Source organism: Macrobrachium rosenbergii, chromosome 53, assembly GCF_040412425.1.
Source record: "Macrobrachium rosenbergii isolate ZJJX-2024 chromosome 53, ASM4041242v1, whole genome shotgun sequence".
Taxonomy (NCBI): domain Eukaryota; kingdom Metazoa; phylum Arthropoda; class Malacostraca; order Decapoda; family Palaemonidae; genus Macrobrachium; species Macrobrachium rosenbergii.
The window spans coordinates 20,270,324-20,293,837 of NC_089793.1; the positions used below are offsets into that span (position 1 = coordinate 20,270,324).

The 23,514-nt window shown below is 39.4% G+C and overlaps 1 protein-coding gene across 4 annotated transcripts in view; it reads left to right on the top strand.

The window, feature by feature from the left end:
• The window catches only part of LOC136834335 (probable nuclear hormone receptor HR38), a 286,419-nt gene that overhangs the window by 255,574 nt on the left and 7,331 nt on the right, over nucleotides 1-23,514 (top strand). For 2 of the 4 annotated variants that reach the window (XM_067096833.1, XM_067096829.1), the window contains exon 2: nucleotides 20,990-21,105. In XM_067096833.1, the coding sequence (XP_066952934.1) occupies nucleotides 20,990-21,105 (116 nt within the window). Of the gene's footprint in view, nucleotides 1-10,223; nucleotides 11,144-19,592; nucleotides 19,722-20,989; nucleotides 21,106-23,514 lie in introns of those variants that run through there. The other 2 variants (XM_067096834.1, XM_067096832.1) reach the window with 2 other exon arrangements.

Below are 23,514 nucleotides of genomic sequence, written 5' to 3' on the forward strand. Positions count from 1 at the left end.
TCTTTTTTTTTTTGGAGGGATGTAGGGAAAGTTTTATTGGTACCGAAGTCATTGGAGAAAGATGTTTCTTGTCATGAAACCCATCAAGAACAAGACACCCTTAAAAACCTGGAGAAAATGGCAGATATGAACCGGGGGCTTACTGAAGGCCCGGGGTTCCCATGCTTTTCACGCCATAAAAAATTTTTAAAATTTGGAAATTATGTATCGACGCTTGTCTGCCACCTCTCCCATCGGTTACAAAAGCTTTCAAATTGTGCCTTTCTACCTACTTTAATACAATAATTATGAAGATAATAAATATTTTTAATATGCATAGTAACTTTCTTGAAATGGGAACAGTAAGTTAGAAAGCCTTTCCTCTTGTCTGGAGCAAAATTATCTCAAATTCGTTTGTCTTTTGTTCTAGCATCTGCCCCACAGCCCTGCTTCCGATACAGGAGCTTCGCTCGTCGATGAAGTGTTTGGTAGATTGTTCCACTAAAGGAGTTACGGTCTCGATTTGAAACACTCGGCAGTCACGGTCTTCATGCAAAGGGATCATGAAGGTCCCTTCCTTTTTTCTTTTTTTCAACTGCCAGGGAGAGTTCAAGGGAGTGACAACAAAGAATTCTTAGAGGCCATTTCTGGCCGTAGCCTCCAAGTGATCCATTTCTTTTGTGAAAGTAAGCGCGACAAATTTTGTATGTAGGACCTTTATGGAGGTAAACGCCTTAGAGAGAGAGAGAGAGAGAGAATTTTCTTTATAATGCCGTTGAAAGTCCTCATACGTAAATTCAAGGGCTCTCTCTCTCTCTCTCTCTCTCTCTCTCTCTCTCTTTCTCTCTCTCTCTCTCTCTCTCTCTCTCTCTCTCTCTCTCTCTCTCGTCACCAAACCTACATGTTTGTGAGTTGCTGTGTCAGTCATCCCTTTGCCTGACATCCTGGGCTGGACTGTGATCAGGTTAATGAGTCCGCATATGCGTTTCGCGGTAGCATTGGATCCTTTTAGGAGTGCTAGACTGGGTTGCCAAAGCGGTTCCTGTTAACTGTAGTAGGAGGAGACACAACAACTTTCATATCTCAGATCTTTGAGCGAGTCGGTGCAAAACGCCAAGGCTCTCCTTTTTTCTTGGATGGGTCAGTCCACCATATGAACGTATTTTCCAGCACAAAAGCAGTGTTTTATTTAGTGGCATCTTCAATGAGCTTTACAGCTCTGAAGTAGTGGAAGATGGTACGTTTACCAGACATGAAAGGAAGACTACCAAGGGCAAATATATCTCAGTGCTCTCGCTCAGAGATTTTACGGAAACTAGAATTAATCTGAAAGGCTCTGTATGATCGCCTTTACATATAACCTTTCTTCACAATGGAATGAAATTGAAGAAACGTCCGATATAGGAAAACCAATGGAATCCCAACCCCTCGTGGCCAATTGATTTTGTTGATCTCTCTGTCCGATGATGCCATATCGATCTCTTCTTCTCGATAATGTTTCCGCGAAAACACGATGTATATCAAAAGATGTTCCGAACGCTATGGAAGAATTCTTGACTAGTCTCTCTCTCTCTCTCTCTCTCTCTCTCTCTCTCTCTCTCTCTCTCTCTCTCTCTCCAAGAGATCATTTTTCTATCTTAAAGCGAAATTGCAAGAGTACAGATTATTTCCGTTTTCTTTCTTTCACATTCGTTCCCTTGGCTCTAATTCCTTTCCACATAAAGAAAAAAAAGTCGTCAAACTGAAATGTGAGATTTTTCAATAATTTATTTCATAATAGTCATTCTGTAAAGCCTGTTTATTTATTTATTGCTGTCTCCCAGAATTCTAAGAAGAAGTAGGTCTTTTGTTAGACAGTTTATTCTACTTCTAAAATGATCCAGAAGGTTCTGGATTCAAGTTGTCACGGGACGACGCCTGGGGGAAAGCCTACGGGATTTGAATTCTCTTTTCAGCTCCACTATTTTTAAAAGGTCTCTTTTCATGCTTACAAAATTGCATTCAATGTATTTCTTAGCGTTACTTGGCTCAGGAGAAACAAGTGAAAATGCTTCTTTTTTCACCCTAAAAAGAACGTTAGATTTTAAAGATATCTGGGAATAACTTGAGGTGGGGGATTGCCGTAATAGAAAATGCATTAGAAGGTGCTCTCTATATTACCAGAGGCCTAATAGGCTGAACTTAAGCAACGCTGATGAGCACAAGGAATCTGATATTCTCGAAAATGGAAAACTATGCATATGTATATATATACATATATATACTGTATGTATATATATATATATATATATATATATATATATATATATATATATATATATACATTAAATTTTTATCGTAGATTGGAAAATAGCTTATGTATTTTCCAGTTGCAGATGATGGAAGTTAAAGACGGCATTTCTTGTCATTCCAAGCAGGGACACAGATTCCGAGTGCGATAAGAGGCAAAAAAATTATTAACACCGTGGTATACTGGAAGAGAAGAATAGAAGAGGAGGGAGAATAGCAGTCAGAGAACAGAGAACAAGAGGACTGAAAAGAAGAGGAAGAGTACAGTACGTGTAGCAGTACTGTACCCAGGCTGCTATGTGGATCTCTCCCCTCGACAACGTTCGACAAAAGTTTCTCTTTAAACAATCCCGCTATATTACGATTGGATGGTTGAAGGTAGAGCCTCGATCCTTCTCCTTTATGAAGCTTCCCTTCTGGAACAACTCTGGAGAGAGAGAGAGAGAGAGAGTTGGGGGGTGGGTAGAGAGAGAGAGAGAGAGAGAGAGAGAGAGAGAGAGAGAGAGAGAGAGAGATACAGAGAGAGAGAGAGAGAGAGACACCACACTCTACGGTGGTCGCTTGTGGAAGGCGTGGTGTATGTCTACCGCTAAGGGCACGCGCATAATCAGTTGCTCGTCAGACATACCTGTGGCTGGGGTCCCGATAGTGGCTGGACCTTATCCTTGTTTGCTTCGTTTTTTTAAGTAGCTTTAGAGTGTTTTTATTTTTAGTTCTCGCTTCATGCTGTAGAGCGCGTTGTTTGTAGTTCATGCCGCCTGTTTTTGATGTAAACCGCTCTAGTACTCTTTGTACTCCGGGACAGGTTTGGTCTAGCCAAGTGTTCTGTAGATCTCCCACCGCGCTCATAAAGCTCGCTTCTTCCATCCACTGTAGACTAGGCAGAATCAGTCCATCAGTTAATCAAAATTAGATCGTACATCAAGACGCAAGACAGAACGGAAGGAAGCGTTTCTCTGTTTCCGGTGTGTCAATCTTTGAATACAATCAATCGTCGAGAATCGCGGTTCCGACATCCAGGGAAAAGGAGGTCATGCGACGGACGCTCAAACAGGTTGTCGTCAGACTCCAGCCGGGACAAGTTGGCTTTTCCGAAGAGAAATAAGTTTTTTCTTTATACCGAATTGGTGTGAGCTCATAAATTATTCAGAAAACACGAATCTTACCATCCTCCATAGAGCAGACGTTCTATAAAATGAGGTGGATGACGAGAAATGTCCGTCAGCAGGAAAGATCATAACCTTCCAAGGGCGCAAGTTCCTCGAGTCCATCCCAGGGTTTAAAGAAGAGGAAGTCAGGAAGTCGCCGGGATCAATTGAGCGTTGTGTTTTCAAGTTAGCTATTCAGCCTGGTGAGTAATCAGTCTTTATTTATAAACTCTCCCTCACACCTGACCTGGTGTAGCAAATGTGCCAAGCAAAGAGAAGGACAGAAAGATTACAGTCGAAAGAAATTTACCGAAGGCGTGAAAGATCGTGTATCTACGCAGAACTCTTCGTATCTTCTGTGTTTTTATTTTCTTTTATCTGAGACATCAATTTTCATATACACAGCATCACCAGTTAAGCAATATACCCTGCAAGAGATAACTTTTTATATCGTACATACAGGTTGAGAAAGGAAGTGTGAGGAAGGAGGAGAGAGAGAGCGAGAGCGAGAGACAGAGAGAGAAAGAGAGAGAGAGAGAGAGGGGGTGTGTGAGGGTGGGAACGGAGGGTAGATCGGCTAGGAGGGTAGGACTGGAGGCAAGATAATAATAATAATTGCTTGTGCGCCTAAGGTATGATGCCTGGAAATTCACAACGACTGTGCCATATCGCTTCCAGTTGTCGATTAAAACAAAATGCGCCGATAATGACGAACTCTCGATCAGCTCCAAACAATTTTGTTCCAGGATCAGGTGCTGGTCGAGATTTATTGGAATAACAGCGACAAAGTCTCTCTCTCCTCTCTCTCCTCTCTCCACCTCTCTCTCTCTCTCTCTCTCTCTCCTCTCTCTCTGTGGAAAGAGTATCATGTTAAAGACTTGACCTATGTTTTACATGCTCATATTATAAATGCACATGAACAGTCCATATATTTTCTTGCAGATTTAACCGACGTGCAAAGATGCGTATCCATACTTGCATACAGATAAAAAAAATTAATTCATGTTGTGTTTATCCCTTCAGTTTTTAATTTTACTGATTTATGTATATATTATGACTTGCTAACAGTATTCATCTTGCGCAGTTCCCTAGGCAACCTTAATAAAAAAGAGAATTTCAGACGAGAATGTGCGATAACATATACATATATAATATATATATATATATATATATATATATATATATATATATATATATATATATAGATATACACACATATATACATGCATATATATATACATATGTACATATACATGTATATATATACATATATACATATAAAACATATTTATTATATATATCAGAGTATATGTATGTATATATATATATATATATATATATAGAGAGAGAGAGAGAGAGAGAGAGAGAGAGAGAGAGAGAGAGAGAGAGAGAGAGAGCATCTTGAAAAGGAATACCCATCTAGGTTTTACACCATAAAAAAACATATTTGAAGTTTCAAACTAATTTACTTATACCTTAGCTGCGTAGTGGAGTCGCCTTTACTGTGAGTATATTCCCTAAATATTTTTACAAGATAAACGACCATTCTGGTATAAAGGCTATTTGGTCCGACGCGGAAGTCATTCGTCTGACTGCCAACTGCTAAAGTCAACTGAGTAAATAATATTGCAGGCTATAATATTATTAATAATAATAATAATAATAATAATAATAATAATAATAATAATAATAATAATAATAATAATAATAATTAACTGAGGTCGAATACTTCCTTAAGGCAGCTCAAGTAAATAATTCTTCATATATTCAGTCATGGAGAATTTCTACATCTGTAAACGAGAAATTAAAATTGCGCAATTACAAGAGGAAAATCTACGGTATTCTCTAACGCATTTCGTTTTTGCGTAGTATTTGCAATAAGAAACAGTCAGCATCCCCAAGCATAAAGAATACCGTAAAATGGCGCCTTTCGGATTCTATCATCATCAACGAATAATTTGGCCACTTTCTGGAAATTCTTTGCTTTCATTTATACAGGAACGTATTGCCATTGACTTTTTTTGGGGGGGGAGGATGGAAAATTTGGGGAGTGTGGTAAAGGAGGGTCAAAAAGTAGCATTTTTTCATGTCAGCGCACTTGTGGGCCTAATGTAACTTTCATATTACAAAAGGACTGCCAGTTATTTATATAGCAAGGAGGTTGAAATGTTGACATTTTTTTACTTAAAAATAGATCTGTGACCTTGATAGGTAGGACAAGTGATAAGGTTTGTCGGGGGTACCAACTGCGCAATATGATCTTTGATGATAATGACGATGATAACAATGATATTAATAATAGTGATAGTAGACGTAGTAAGCCGTACAAGTATCAGTTTTTGTTACTTTTGGGGGTGGGGGGAATCTGTTCTGCCTTGCAAGGTACAGTGTACCTGAGATTGCAACTACTCGTTCTGTTTTCAAAACAGAACATCCAGTGATATTAATAATAGTGATAGTAGACGTAGTAAGCCATACAAGTATCAGTTTTGGTTACTTTTTTTTTTGGGGACTGTTCTGCCTTGCAAGGTACAGTGTACCTGAGACTGCAACTACTCGTTCTGTTTTCAAAACAGAACATCCAGTGCACATAAGCATCAGAACAATGTCTCGCGAGAGTGCGCGATCATTTGTGAGGTTCTATGACGCGTTTGTAGAACTGCTGATAGCAATCACGAGATCGATCATGTTCACGACATTTAATCATTTCCTGTTAGTATACTCCTTGCTGATGACTGAACAACCCCCTGTCATGCTGCGCTGCTCCGTCTCCTCACTCACGTCTTGTAAGCATGATATAAAAAAAAACAACAGGGATAAGAAAGACAGAGACAGAGAGAGAGACGCACAGGCAGACAGAAAGGGAGCGAAAAAAGAAACCGAAAGTTCAGGATAACGTAATGTTGTATTGTATATGTCCGACCAAGCAATTGTTTGTGCCTTCCATCCGGAACATTAGTAAAACGGAATAGCTGTCATAAGGTTCCACCTCAGGAGGCAGTATTCGCTTTGTTTTCCTTTTTAGTGTTTCATTTCATCACAGGGAACGGGAACCCTTCGTCTTTTCTTGCATCTTTCTTAAGGGTAAGGTCAGGCGCTTACTCTACGTGATTTCGATCAAAGGCGGCCGATTTTGCGCAATGCAGCCCAGGTCCTGAAATTTGGTTTATTCGTTTTGTTTTACGCCGTTGGTCGATTCCTTGCTTTATTAACCTCGTCATCTGCATGAAATCATTATTTTACTTCCTAAAATTACCTGCTTTACTGCTTTCACAATTCACATGAAATTATTCGGTTTCCCAAATTAAATATTTTCAAAATTAAGTATTTTATTACTTTTACAACTCACACGATATTGTTTGGTTTCTAAAATTACTTGCTTTATTGCTCCCACAATCCACATGAAATTATCTGGTTTCCAAAATTAACTACTTTATTACTTTATAACTCATATGACATTGTTTGGTTTCTAAAATTGCTTGCTTTATTTCTCCCACAACCCAGACGAAATTATTTGGTTTCCAAAATTAACTACTTTAATACTTTTAGAACTCATAGCATACTATTTGGTTTCTAAAATTACTTGTTTCATTGCTCGCAGAACTCGCATGAAATTATTTGGTTCCAAAATTAACTATTTTATTACTTTTACAACTCACAAGATATTATTTGTTTGCTAAAATTACTTGCTTTATTGCTCCCACAACCCACATGAAATTATTTGGTTTCCAAAATGAACTATTATTTTTTTTACAACTCACAGAAGAGTTTGGTTTCTAAAATTACTTGCTTTATTGCTCCCACAAACCACATAAAATTATTTGGTTTCTCAAGTTACCTGCATTTTTGCTGTAGCTGGTTACTGAAGGTACTTGCTACAGTCCTCTTATAGGCCACGTGACATTGTTTGGCTTCCAGGAACACAAGAACACCTGCTTTATTGCTCTCACAATCCAAATGGAATTGTTTTTAAAAAATCTATGTTTTATACTTCCATAAAACCAGTCAATAAATTAGCCACTCCTCTGTCTATAACTACGGGCACCTGTGGGGCTTATTTGTCTTCACATGGAAAAATTCTAAATGCTATTTCCAAGAGACTTGTCGTGTGTAGAATGACCTTTTGTTTTAGCTGCTGTCTAAACAGTATGGCGTAACAGTGAAATAACTACGCTAGGGAAATTGCCAATAGCTCTCTCTCTCTCTCTCTCTCTCTCTCTCTCTCTCTCTCTCTCTCTCTCTCTCTCTCCCTACATTTCTGAAATTATCAGGTGACAGAAAGAGTACAGTATACTTCTTTATGAAATTAAATTTTGGTCATTCATAAGGTAACTAACACAACTTTTTCTTGGATATTTGTTTCCGTTGGCATGAGGCTATGATTTTCTAATTATATATATATATATATATATATATATATATATATATATATATATATATATATATGTGTATATGTATATATATATATATAAATATGTATATATATATATATATATATATATATATATATATATATATATATATATATATATATATATATATATATATATATACTGTATGTGTGTGCATATGCACTGACTGTTTAATTTTTTTATAACTGGCACTGACTGCAGTAAATAAGCTCTATTTCATTTCCTGAAAAGAAACCGAAAAATGAAATAACCTATCTCTTTTAACCCTTTAGCAGTAATACTCATTTCTGTTTCAATACGACTTCAGAAAATTTCATGACGAAAGTACGTTCATAATTCCGTTCTCTTTTTTGTGCGTCGTACTTCGACACAGCTCGTGAGGTAATTTCGCAGCTTTATCTATGGTGGAATGCGCAACATTCCCTACCGTAAGTGTCTCGCGGTATAGCAGGTGTGGTCTGGCGTCCAATAAAACCGAATGTCTTTCATGTACCTCAGCGTTGCCAACAGCAAACTTAACTCGATCGTTGTTCGATGGAGAATGAGATGTTTACCGCGATCGTTTATCGGACCAAACTTCAGTTCATTCATTCGGATTTTTTTTTTTTAGTGATTACAAAGTCGAGTCAGACTCGGAGAAAGGAAGGGCTTTTATCTCTTTTTTAGATAATTTTGGGATTACGAGATATTGGCTCTCAAGTATGAGTCAGGCTGGCTAAAATACACAGTATCCATGAGACGACATTCGGAGAATGTTCTTTGGGTAAAAATGATTATTCCATGCTTTGAAAAATAGCTTATCTATAAAAATAAATACAAGTGACTACTTTTCAGGTTCTTGAATTGGATCTTATAATGCTCGATTTTGTCAATAAATTTCATACTATACGATTTGGTGTGTGTGTGTGTGTGTGTTTTGTTAATGGCAATTTACACTAATAATTTTATATGAAATTTCCATTTGTGATCAATCAGCACAAACGTACAAATTAAATTTCAGATTTTACGTGTGACTGAACCAAAACACATGTTCCCACAGGTGTTTACGTGTGATTTCATCCGTACACAAGGATGTCTACATCATTATATTTATGGTTTCTCACAGACCACTCGAATATTATAGAAAGTGGCCCTTTTTTTAGTCAATACTAAAGGAAGACAAAGCTCTGCGTTAAAATATTCATATTGTGCATACATACAGAAGTACAATTTTATGCAACTTTTCCAATTTTTGTAATCCTGTTATTGCACAATTGTTTTATACTAACTGCCCTCAGATCTGCAAAACCAGTTGTTTACTTAAAAACCAGATTGCAGTCACTTTTATAAATGTGGTTTTCATCTAAAAGTAAAATTTTCATATACGTAATTAATTTTCTTTGAAGATGAATTCTTTCCGCTAGGTACCTAATCCACGACAACTTTGAACGCACAGGGCCACCTGCGTTTGCTGTCTTATATTAAAAAGAATGGCTCTGCGCAAGCGACTGAGCATCCTTAACATGGTATGGTTTAAAAGTCGCTTTCCATTTCACGGTTTGTACTTAAATACTTTGCCGCCTACGGTCACTAAAACTAACCCACTTGCCTTTCAAACGGTTTACAGTCTTTTTTTGTTCTCCCATTTTCCCGCAAGGGATCCGCAGTCGCCCGAACTGAAAAGGGAAATGTTCAGCAGGGAGGGGAAACGGTAATGTTGAGAATTGCGGAACTCAGAAATCACTTCCTCCCTTTCTCTCTTGAGGACAGAACTCCTTCAGTTGCCCATTGTTACTGGTGTGTTTGTGATGGTTGTAGTGTGCACGTACCAGCCAACCTTTAGCTAGGGTGGTAGGTTAGCTGAGAGAGAGAGGGAGAGAAAGAAAGAAAGAAAGAGCTTTCTGCTCTCTCTCTCTCTCTCTCTCTCTCTCTCTCTCTCTGATGGCAAGTAGCCTAACTGCAAGAAGCCACAGCACTGAACTGAGATGCAATCCGACAGGTTCCTGGATTCTTTCTGGCTGTCCTGCGACCGCCCCAAGACCCCACAGGAACTGTCTCCTCGCAGAATCCTGATCAACGCGCTCGTAGTTGAAGAACAGCTGTTCGGACTCTAGAAGGAGTTGCTGTAGGATGCAAATCTTTGCGAAATGATTCATTTATGATCGCATGATCTTGCTAAACAAAGAATGTTGTTATTGGTAGAGGGTTGTCGATTAGGGGCCTTGCGATTGGCTACGCGTGTGCAGTGGCCACGCCCCGCGTTCGGGGTGGAGTCAGGCAGGCCCCACCCCATGACCTGCTGACCCATCGTCCTTTGCGCATGCGTCGCTGCTGCTGGCTTGTGAATGATAGCAAAAGTGAACTGCTGGGTGGGGGAATGGCGTGGCAGGTAGGCTATTGCGCGTGAAACGAGTCCGTTAGTTTGAACGGTACCATCGTGGTGAACACACGTGTAGCCCGGAGCAGGCCAGCTCTCAGCCTGTCCGCCGAAGCCACTATTCCTCCTCCTGCACCACCCCCACCCCCACCGCCGCCGCCCTGCACACTCCCTCCCGCGAAAGTGATATTTCCACATTGCTGGCCAGCCAGTTTTTGCCGATGCGCCCGTGGTGGCTGCCTAGTGGACCACCGCCCGCCTGTGGCCTCACCCGTCCCCGCCAGAAGCCACACCACCCGTACCGCCGCTCCCGACAAAAATCGGTCGTCTAGTCAGTTCGGCGGTGCCCCGGCCTTGGGTAGTGCCTGAGGCCAACCCAAAATACTACTACTAACTGCACCACCTTTATTTCTCCTCCTCCTCCTCCTCCTCCACCCCCGCCTTCACCGCCCACTCTTACTCACCACAACACTTGCGAAGTCGTGAATGGCAGATGGTGATCTCAGTGTGAGACTTGAAGTGTCAAGAATTGGACAGGAGCCGTTCCTGGTCTCGGCGCCGTAAGAGGTGGTGAGAGAAATAACAGTGACCCAGTGCCTCGCTTTTGAATATACCTCCAGGGCTCTTGTGTAGGGTGTGCGTGCGTGCGTGTGTGTGCGTGTGTGTGTGGGTCTTTGCGTGTTTACTTGTGCCCACGACACACACATGCATATGATTTTTCTTGAGCAGTGAAACAGCTGAAAATAAACACTGATGCTAACCATCGGGATCTTAAGTGACTTCAACTTAGAAATTTTCACCGTGGAGTCTGGAAGAAGAAAAAGTGATAGTTTGGATGCCTTCGTCCCACGAGTGGACTTGGATGATTACCTTCTGCTGCAAATGAACTAAGCGACCACAACACCTGTTTTGCCTGCATGTGTGCAGTCTCCCAAGTGTCTCCATGCTTTTGGTTGAAGGTAAGGGAACATCGCACTTGCCTGCCCGCGTTGTAAAGGAGAATATCGACGACACTTGGGTTTGATATACAGTGTCGGTTGCAAATCAGAGTAATGGGTGACCATCTTACCACGCCTGGAATAATGCTAAAATTCAATAGCTGAACAGAAAATGCCCAAAAATTTTAAATAATAACTTAAGAGAAATCACTGCGCTTTCCCAACACCTCGGAAGAAGTTCGCTCAGATTAAAGAATAACAGCCAGAGAGAGGCAATTATTTCAGATCGAATGACATGTTGTTTGTCGATGCGAAGAATCGCAAATTGCGGCGGAACCATTACTTAACAAAGATTTGCTCCTAAAGGGGTTTCTAGTACTGATTCTCAGGTGGCTCATGTGTAAACCAAAAGTTCCGAAAGAAAGCGGTAGTACAACATTTATTTGCAACAATTTTCGCCCTTTTAGGAGTTACCTGCTAATTTATTGCACCCTAGCTACGAAGATAATTAAACTTTTTGTTAGAGAACTTATAACGGTTATTATTAGTCTCCGTTTTTGGTGTTTCGCCGTGAATGGCAATCTATGAAAATTTATCTTGGGACCATTTAAATTTTAAAGGTGTTTGAAGTATACTTTAATATCATGCGCAAATTGTTCCTATTTCCCAGCGCGAGAGCGGCTCGTGCTCCCAACATACTTGAAAGCCAAATTTCATAAATCCTACGAGGCGGAAAAATCGCACAAGTTTTGCCGATTCTCGGTGATTTCATGTCGGCATAGATACCAAACTCATCTTTTACTGTAAATCCTCCACGTGCTATTAGACTGGCTATTAAAATATGTAGGTATAAAATAGAGCACGACTATATGGTACTCACGAACATCTGATCTATTGTAGCAAATGTCTTCTATAAAATAACTACTCTGAAACGAATCCTTGCAAATGATAATGTCTGTGCCACCTCTCAAATTCCGCAGTACACATTTCATTTTCACTCAGTTGTACGTTATTCAGAATTCATTATGTGACCTAATGCCCCAAGGGGATTTTAAGTGAATGCTTGAAAAAATTTTATTTCTGTCATTTTTACTATCAAGCTTGAATATGGAAGCGATGGTCTGCTGCAGAGTTTATCTTTCGGGCTGATAATCGGAATGGCTTGCGCGAGTCGTAATCACAAATGTCTTTTAGTTGCGTGTTATTATCTCAAGCTCATTTTGGGTCTTTCTGATAATGCAAAACGTTTATTCCAGTCCGTTTTTCAAGTCATGGCTTTCTTTCGAAATTCCCCTCCTTATGCCGTTCACTTGTTATCATATAGATTTGATCTAATTTTTCCAAATACGAAATACGTTGGATCCTAATTGTTAGTCCTTTTGTCACTGCTCGTACGTATCCATTCATGTGTACCTTTTCCATTATCTCTTGATGTAGATAGTAGGCACAAATACACTTTTTTCTATCTTGTAATTTATGGCTATTACATCACCTGATGTTCGATTCGTGTACTTGAGTAGTCATTAACAGCCAGTAATTAAGAAATCATTTTCATGATGTTTATTAATATTCTGACAAATAAAAATAACGTAAAACGATGTATATTTTTATGGATGGCGAAAGTTGATCATGAATAATTACTTACATTATTTTAATGTTTCCTAAATGAACACATTTGATTACATATGTTTTCTGGATGACAAATCTCTTATATCTACATGAAACGAAAAAAAAAATCGTAGCTGCAATTCTCATTAAAAAAAATATTCTAAATTTCTTTCCCGAAGTTGATTTCTAATTCATGGATAAAATAAATTTTTCACACTCGAATAAATGATACATAAATACAGTGCAATAATTTTACTGATTCGTTTTAGATTTTTATTTTCTTGCGGTTTTTAGCTTTTCAGTGATGAGGGTTTCAAGACCAATTACGCGTCATTTATTACATCAAATGTAAAGAAATCGTTTCAGTCTGGAATTTTGGGGAATGATTTTCGTAATTCATTACGTTGCAGTATTTCTCTCCGAGAATCATATTTTGTACATCGCAAAGGAGATCAGGCAGTGAAAATGAAATAAAGATCAACAGCTGCGATTAACCTGGCAAAATGAATGGTGGTAAAGTGACACAGCAGAAGAGAGGAGCCAAAAAGAAACCTTTCCAATCAATTTTATCATTGGCACAGTAATTATCCTCGATTCATGAAAAGTTCATTCATATTTACTGTAAACAAAAACCCTGCAGTCTGCGAACCCTTATTCTCTAAGAGACCCTTTCCGTAATGGGTTTCCCAGCACGGATGCTTCAATCTCCACCGTATTTCATTCTTACGGGCTTCATAGGTCAGATGGCCTGTTGTAACAGACCTGTTTCAGATGAAAAATAAGTATAGAAGTATGAATTGCCTATTCTATGCTGCCCTAAAATGGAAGACTGCAGTATCTGCAAAAATACAGAACTGAGAAAAATGGCAGATACTCCATTTCCTTACTACCGACTTTGCAGATACTCGTGGAAAGCACTGAAGAATCATTCTGAAACGGCAGGAGCTTGTGTATTAGGGTTTCACGAGCCAAATAGGTGGAATGTCTCAATTTCGAAAATTTTGCAGATACTGCAGTTTTCCATTTTAGGGCAGTATGGTCCTTGCTGCTTTTTTGAACATTTCCTTCCACCAGCCTAATTCGTACTGCAACGACTGTTTCGTGATTTCTGATTTCCTTCCTATTTTATCTCGGTATCGGTAGATTGTCTGCTATTTTTCTGTTAAACTGTCTCTGTCTGGTTGCATTTTCTGCATATGCGCGTCTCTGTGTCGGTAGGGTTTCGTCTAACACTTTTAAGAAACGAAAAAGTGCTTCCTTAGCAGCACGTGGAACTGATGCGAGAAAGTCATTGAAAACCAGAAAAACTGCGGTTTTTTGCCTTAAAAAGGTGGGATCGTTACTGGCCGGGGCATTCAAATCCTGCAGGCGGCGATATCATTCCCAGACTAGAGGAGTCTGGAACTCCTTTAGGAAGGATCGATTTGTATTTTAACAGGAAACAAATGTATCAAGTGCTTATATTCTTTAACCATGGGGTCTTTTTGTTTTCTTTTTTTCTACTCATTTCGCTATTTCACTCGGAATAATGTCAAATATAGCATATTAATTATTGTCATCGAATTCCACTTGTACACATGGAAAAAAGTGAAACCTACCATATGTTTCTTTTATTACGATAAGGTTTTTTATCGTGTTTACACTTTTATAACCATATTCGGTGAGAAAGTAATAAAAAAAGGTATAAAGACCTTGAAAATACAAAAAAAAAAAAAACTGAGGAAAACAAAACCTCACTTTCCCTCGCATTCAATATGGTAAAATGAACGCGGACGGACGCCTCCGGCCAAATGAATTGCGAGATCATGATGGAGGTGTCCGTAAAAGGCATGAAAAGTCGCCTATTAAATTCCTACCTGTCGGTTGGGGGACTTTCTTTTCATCGTCTTGATTCTACCTGGGGAACTGGGCAGAGGCTAATTAATGTTATCCGTAAGTTACAGGTCATGACATGAACTGCTGTGGTAGGTTTCCCCTTCCACCCCTTCTCTCTCTCTCTCTCTCTCTCATACATACACACACACACACACACACACACACACACACACACACACACAAATATATATATCTTATATCTGTATATATATATCATGTCTATATATATAAATATATTAATATAGCATATATATATATATATATATAAAGACAAGTAGATACACAGACAGACAGACAGAATGATAGATTTGCGTTTTATACATACTCCATCGAGAATATTGAAAAATATCGGTAGTTCCTTCAAGCTCCCATGTAACAACACTATGCAAACCAATACTTTAGAAAATGACTTATTTCATTATTCTGAAGTGATTCCTCGATCAGAATCAGGAATATCGCTGAACTAAACTGAGGGGTGGGGAGAATCCTATCCATACCCTCTCACCCACTGAACGTCCTGACCTCCCTTGCCTCAAGTCCTTGACCCAGAAGTTTCAACTCGCACATTTTTAAAAGGATTCGACGTCGTATTTTTGTGAGCGTTCGTAAACGGATATATTCACACCAGCTCAGTTCAATAGAATAATACACAGATATTTCCCGAAGCCTGAACATTGTCGATCAGATTTATTATGGTACAAGAATGACAACCGAGAATTTATTGCTCATACTCTTTTTCAATAGCATTATATATACATACACATTATATATATATATATATATATATATATATATATATATATATATATATATATATATATATATATATATATATATATATATATATATATATATATATTATATATATATATATAATATATATGTGTGTATGTGTGTGTGTGTTTGTGTGCGCGTGTGTGTGTGCGTGGAATTTGTTCTTTCGTGATGAGAGGAAATGAACCCTATAGTTCACCTCCAAGTTGTTATTAATATTATCTGGCCTACCTGCAAATGCCTATAATAATTATTCATATTTTAGTGTTAATCACTGTACCAGCAACGCGAACACGACTTCCCCTGTCGAAGATCAGTTCATAATGACGCAGAGGAGATGTATTTGTGATAACAGCATACAGAAGGAACTCTCACTCGTCATTTGCTTATTAGATGTTCGGTTATTCATTTCTTAATAATAAATCATTTTCCCTGCTTGTCATATTGAAGGGAAATGTTAAACTGATAATAATTATGTTATTTTTGTGTTTACGGAAAGGATTTTATTGTCTTTCATCCTACCCCCAGGATCTAAACAAGAGAGTGTTATAGGTTTCCGCCTCGCCTACTCAACAGTATAATAATATACTTATGCGTCGTTTTCAAACGACTTATGTTACACAGGAATGAAACCCTTTTGCAAAATGATGTACGAGATGACATTAAGAGACTGAGTGATTGATTGATTGATTATAGATACTAAAACTGGCGTCACAACACCTAGGTTGTTGACGCCGTAATAAATTTAAAAAAAGGATACTAAAAATAAATAAATAACTAAAAGTGGTTTCATATGACAAATATCTAACACACACACACACACACACACACACATATATATATATATATATATATATATATATATATATATATATGTGTGTGTGTGTGTGTGTGTGTGTACTGTATAATCATATCTATTCATATAAACTATCTATCCACACATATTGCATATGTGTACATACATACACATATTGCAATGAATCTAACAAACAACCTAACCTCTTGATTAGAAGAATTATTTTGTACTCAAGACTAACGCCGTCAGATGAATGTTGACAGCACGCAATCCTTTCGATGCAACTGAAATTGAAGTAATGCAAGCAAGCAAACGTATTGTTTGGCCTCGAGGCATATGCAGACACTCACAGGCACCCACATACAATTGGAATTAATTAGTAAGTTATTACAGCGCTGCATTATTGAAATTGGACAAAGCGAAGTGACGCTTTTAAAAGTCCCCACAAAAGAGCCTCCTTTGACAAAAACCCTCCCCCAGACACCATAAAGCCCCGGAGCTCTCCACATCGTCCCCAACCCCCCTGTACTTTTCACCCAATAAATTGCAGTTTACCTTTTCCCGCCCCTTTAATAGTGTTGGCATTATTGTGTGCAGTCAACAGGGATGCGACACCCACAACAATACACACAATAAACCCTCAATAGACGATATGATCACACCCCAACCCCGGTATAACGAACCTCCCCTGCAGTCCTATGTCCTCCACGGCGCCCAGGAGTTATTTCACTCGGCTTCAGACTCGTTGCTCTTCTTTGGGAGAAAATGGGGAAGAATCGGCTCGTTCTAACCAACAAAGACCGTAATTCGGTGCGAAGTTTATCATTTGACGGACTAGTGCGCGTGGGGGTAAGGACCAACGGAGCGGAACAGCTTGATTCGGCGGGGCATTCCCTAAGGGCTCCAGCCTCAAACCTACTACACCCGTTGTTATTTCGTCTTTCTCGCCTGCTTTCGCTCACGTTCCTCCTCCTCCCCCGGAAAGAGAGAGAGAGAGAGAGAGAGAGAGAGAGAGAGAGAGAGAGAGAGAGAGAGAGAGAGGCTTATTACATCATCGTATTCTTTTGAGAGATATGTAACCAGTTTCTTAGATTCCAAGAAATGGCAGCTAGAGTTCATTCACGGGTAAATTCGGAGGAAGATTTCCAGTTCATTTTTGGGCATATGAAGGGTTCCTACTGTTCTTTTCATCCTATCTGCAAACCTTTCAGGAGATTATAAGCAGCTTACATGACGGAAACTAATTCACTGATGAACTGAGCGAGTCGCACAATTTCGTTCATGCGGGGGAAGAGGGTGACGCTGTCGAATCATAATATTCTGTCCGATACGAGGGGAAACGTTCCCCTCTTTAGGTTTAGAGTCTCTTCATGGTCGCGCAGCACTGAACGAGAACAATGGCGCTCTCGCGCGACGCGACAAAACTGCCGCACTAATACCTCGTCAACAAATTAAAACAACCAGCCGCGAAATGCCAACAAATTTATGCCAGACTCCCAGGGGACGCCGCTCCCCTTTTATACCAAGGAGATCCAAGGAACGCCCTCAAACTGCGCTCCGGTCTTGGCCGTGATAGATCAGCTTCGTCCTCGTGACTTTCGCCAGTGCGAGGACTCCGAAAAGGTCGTCCTCAGGTCGTCGTATCCGAAGGATTTTCCCCCTCAGGGCGCCATCGCATCCTTCCTAACTAAGGGCGCGTCCATCGTAAAGTTATCCTATAGTCCCCGGTTACACAAAATCACAGTGACTTTAGCCTTTATTTTTTATTTCTTTTTTTGTTATCACCAGGTGAAGATACAGGAAAAAATGTGTCAGCACAGGTGTGTATCGCAGCAGGTCGAACGCAGATGACATAAGAAGCAGGTGTACACGCACAAGGCACACGACTGAAAATTGGGTTACCTTTTACCTCCGTTACTTGCAAATCATAATTCAACCTGTGTATTGTAACTTCCCGCTTAATTGTTAACCCATCTACGTACATCTATTGAAGCAACTGAAGATTTATCACATCGGAAGAGACCAGACCCACCGGGGAAAATAGCAAAAATTAGCAAGTAATTGCTTCGTGTGAACTGCACTAAATTGTAATTTTGATATCCTTTTTAACCTACTATATAAGCCGAAAAGCCTTCCACGAGAGAGTGAACACTTCGAAAAAAATTAAGAGCCGATTTCCTTTCGCTACAAAAACTTCAAGGCTGGTCAAGGCGTCGCCAGTTGTCGTATTAAATATAAAATAAAGGATTTCGTTCTTCACGGGCCGATGATACCTTGCGTTGCCTTCCACTTCGGGCAGTACAGTCAGTTGGTTGCAATGAATGTTGAGAGTAAGTTTCCTTGCAGTGTTTCATTCAAGTCTTCTTATTTTTAAGTAGCTACAAATCATAGAATTGACTCCCATTTTACTTGAACCGTAGTCTGGAAAGTATATCTTTTTAAGAATTTTTGTCATACAAGATATATCTGGTCCTGGCAATATTTAACAAAATATGTTTTGTATCGAAATGTACTGCACGACCAACGTAATTCAGTCACCAGATCTTTTTCAACGACGAAAAAATCTAAGGGACTGCATCGACTGTTTATGGTGTGCTTGAATGCTCAACTCATGAGAACAACTCTACGCCATTTACACGCCATATTTTGAGAGGTTTTCCTTGGCAACATTCTTCCCTGTCATTTTGTACAGACACGTGAATAGATAAGATATCCGTATATATGTTGTGATAATTAATCGCGCTGTCTTTACCCACGAACAAGCTTTACATTGGCAACTATTTTTGGTGTTTTTATTTGCATATCAACGATGCACAGTAATGCTTAAATTATTCTACAGTTCACAGGTCTTCTGAAGCCATGCTCTCAATAGGTTATTCCACTGAATTCCCGAGGGGTACTTCAACGCAGTTCAATATGTAAAATTATACGGATATAAATTAACATTAATGCAACTAGATATTTATACCAAAAGCCGCTGATGAAGGCGAGATGAGTAACTGAATAGAAATATCCAAACTTCCTGTACAGAAGAGAAACAGATCTCGGGTATATATCCGTTCAAAGGTGAGCGTTGGAGATAAGGAATCAGATCTCAGAGATAAGTGGAAGTTGTCCTGTTGTCATGTCATGACTGAAAACCTACAAAGGCACGGCGTCACACAGCACTCTTATGATCTCAGCAGATTTACATTCAAAAGATCAGAAAGCATATTTAAAATGCAAAATATCTCGGTATATTTACAATCCAATCATGACGGGAGAGAACACCAAAATATAAATGTGACCACTACCGCAGTTGTACTTCCGCTTATCTCCAGTGACACGATACGGTATCTTGACATCATACGTCATTCTTAATGCGATGACGTTATTCGTACGGAACTGGGGAACCAGATAGGTGACATCACTGATAAACCATCGGTTATGCCGTCAGTAGTGACGTTATACCGCTGTGTGAAAGACGTTTGTCTCCGAGCATGCTTAATCTGATGAGCAGTCACCTGACGGAAAGTGAAATAGCGGAACTCATCTGCGAATTATGGGGTGAGTCGAGGCGGGCGGTTTTGTGCTTCGGTTATTGTGACTCGTTGAACGATAACTTGATCGTCCACGAATTCATGTATTCGTCTAAAAGATTAAGAATCGTTTGGCGGTATGTTCCAAGTTTCATGATTAACCTGCAAGCTTTGATAGCCTATACCAGGGTGCTGCCTTTCGAGAGAATTGAGATATATATATATATATATATATATATATATATATATATATATATATATATATATATATATATATATGTGTGTGTGTGTGTGTGTTGTGTGTGTGTGTGTGTGTGTGTGTGTGTGTGTTTACTATGTATTTATGTATGTATATATAATATATATACTGTACATGTATGTATTAATGTACGTATTTATGTATGTATGTGTATATATGTGTATATATATACACAGAGCCACCATGTAAGTGAACGTGTTAATTTTCTATTTAACTTCACGAGATGTTGAACTAACGATGTTCCCTATCACAAATAGAACAAGAGTTGTCTTTACATAGACAACCTTTCATTTTCACTTTGCAGAGAATTTTTTTTTCTCACCATTTTATCCGTGTTATCTATAACTTTCTTATTCGTCCGTCAATGAAAATTTTTCTTCCTGTTTATAATTTCTTTTAACCATATGTTTTTAGATCGTTATCACTAACATAAACTTTGACATTATTTTTCATGCAAATTATTTTCCTTTTTTCATAAACAAAAGAGTCTTCTTTTTGTTGTGTGCAATAATAAATAATATCTCTCGAGAACGAATGAACGAATTTTGATGAATCCCTGTGGATGCATTATTTGGGTGACCCCTTACTGATGACATAATTTTGGTGAATATCGATAAGCATTTCATAATTTGCCAACACTGAATACTTTCCAACTCCTACTGAATAGGGATGGGTCCCAACCTCTATTGAATAGGGATGGGTCGTCAGTAAATCTGCTACAGGAATTATTTAAGCGGGTTATATCATCAGTGAATCCTTTTCACTCATTACCTAATTGGGGGCGTCGCCACTGAATCTTTTTTCGCTCATTATTAAATAGGGGGTTTCCCCTGCCTTGACGATTTATCCCAAGTGATACAGCATCGGGAACTCAATAATAATAATAATAATAATAATAATAATAATAATAATAATAATAATAATAATAATAATATTAATATGTTCTTTGCTGTTAGTTCTGGGTATTATTTTGTACTGCCAATGTTCTCCCGTGTCTTAACCACTAAAAGCAATTTCTTTTTCTCTCGATGTTCTAGGCGTGGACGTAACCCAAGAGAGCTCCCTCACTCCTGACGAAACTCCAGCTGTGCCTCATCCTTCCTTCACGCCTCCTCATTCTCACCCTCACAACATGCTTGTCTTGCAGCCACAGGTGAGTTAGTAATCTCTCTCTCTCTCTCTCTCTCTCTCTCTCTCTCTCTCTCTCTCTCTCTCAAAAGCTATCCGGAAAACAGCAGCAGGAAAATTATATGATTTATTTACTTCTTCCTCCTCCTCCTCCTCCTCCTCCTCCTCCTCCTCCTCCTCCTCCTCCTCCTCCTCCTCCTCCTCCTCCTCCTCCTCCTCCCTTTCTTCTCCTTCTTCTTCCTCCCTCATGCAATTCTTGGTTCTTCCTGGTTGTTAAACAGGGATTGTTCAAAGGAGCCTTATAATCCCAAGCAGCAACCAGGAACTCGATCATCATTGACTTCTGGTGGTCTCTTTTTTTTTTTTTTTTACCGATTTGACGTGTTGCCCACCTGCCGTTTTCCGTATGCTTTCTTTGTTTCCTAAATTTTCTTTCTAATATTAATAATGACTATGATAACAATGATAATAATAACTGAACAATGTTGTCAAGTTGTTGTTGCCTGAATTGTGTTGGTCCTGGGTTTAAAAAATTCTTATTGTTATTTAAGTTTGGAAGGCTTCTTCTCAGTTAAATTTAAATTCAGGCAACACTATGATATACAGTATTTGCATATGATTTTCTTGAATTTCAGAGAAGGTAAACTGACTCCCTTCTCTTCGTGTAGATTTATTATTTACTTTCGTTTCCTACATTATTCTTTCACAATGAATATCGCTTCTGTGCCCCAACATTATACTGCACTGAATGAGAAGCCACCAACCACATACAGAAACTTCCAGATGAAATTCGCCTCAGATCCCAGACTTGTGATAAATGCTATACAAGAAACTAACAACAAGAACACATTTAAAATCCCTTATCACGTGGAAGTATTACTGATCAGGAAGCAGTACTCGAGAATGAAGTGTCTCATAAGCTGATCTGTACAGATAAGTGATAATCAGTGGGTTACCAAGCGTGGAATTTCATAACAAACAGACATACAAGTCGAGTCTTCTCAGGAAACGCCAATGAAATGCGATTAAAAAAAAAAAACAAGAAATGATTTCGAGAGAGAGTTGTCATGGGGATACAACGGGCAATCGGATCATGATGACGTTAGTCTAGGAACTGAACGCGTCGGGGGTACCACGAGTAAAATTAGGTAGGAGGCCCGGTGGGTAAGGAAGAGATTGCTTGATTGCTTGCGCTCCTTTCTCATTAAACCTTGAGAAGCGAGGTAGTCAAGTGTGACCCGTGCTTGCTTGGCACTGGGACTGGGTGTGGCTTAGGCGTGGCCCTGTGCCAATGAAAGTGACAGAGCCCACAACAATTCCGAAAATGACTCTTCTCACACGAAGAATTTTAACACTTATCTCTTCATTCACAGAAGAGTGAGACAGACAGACAGATTATGCGTGCCTCCCCGCCCCCTTCCAAAACTAAAACTAACTTTGGAGATGAATATCGCAACTTAATTTTAGCCTAAAAAGTCAATATTGGTATGATCCTTTCCAGCTAAATCAGCGAAATTAAACGTACGGATTCAACCAGTGGCCGATGATAATATATTCACGTTCTAACTAGCCTGTACTTCTCTGAAAACGATTTCACAGTTTTCTACCGTAGATCCCCTTTCCATTTCTTTCCAGCGTCTGACTATCCAAAAGCGAGATTTAAAAAAAAATGGAGAAAGGGCGAAAACGAATGGTTATGGTGGATGGCAGGAAGGGAGGAGAGTGGTATAAGTACTCCCAGAGAAGGAGGTCAGTTTTTGCCTCTGTCTCCCTCTATCGTGTGTAGATCGGTAATGAGTAGCTTGCTCCTATCACCACGGGGCATCTAGGGTCACCCTCTTATTGTGGTGCTGGACGCCCCATGCCAGCCACGCCACACATGCTATTTTTATTCATTCTCTCTCTCTCTCTCTCTCTCTCTCTCTCGTTTCTTATTCCTAGCATTATTATTACTTTCCTTCCCTTCTCAATCGGATTAGCACCGTGGCTGCCCCAATGCCTGCTCTGCCTCCAGTTCCTTTTACAAGAAATAATTCGCCATTCGGAATCTGACTTCTAGTCGCTTACTTACGCGTTCAAATTTACGGAAGGTGAAAATAGGACTGTCAGGAAAGTGAACTCTTATTAAGACTGCCAAAAGGCTGCCAAGGTGCGTATCAAAGCTCTCTCTCTCTCTCTCTCTCTCTCTCTCTCTCTCTCTCTCTCTCTCTCTCTCTCTCTCTCTCTCAGGTCGACTGCTAAATAATAGTTATGGTATTTTTGCAAATCATTGACCTGGATTAATATCGACGCAGTAAGCTGAAAGAGGAAGTAGTAAGAGAAAACCACTTTTGACGATTCCTGTTCAACTCCTCCGGACAGAGGGTCCCTGAGACCTCTCACAACGTAAGGAACTCTCTCTCTCTCTCTCTCTCTCTCAGGGTGATATCATCTG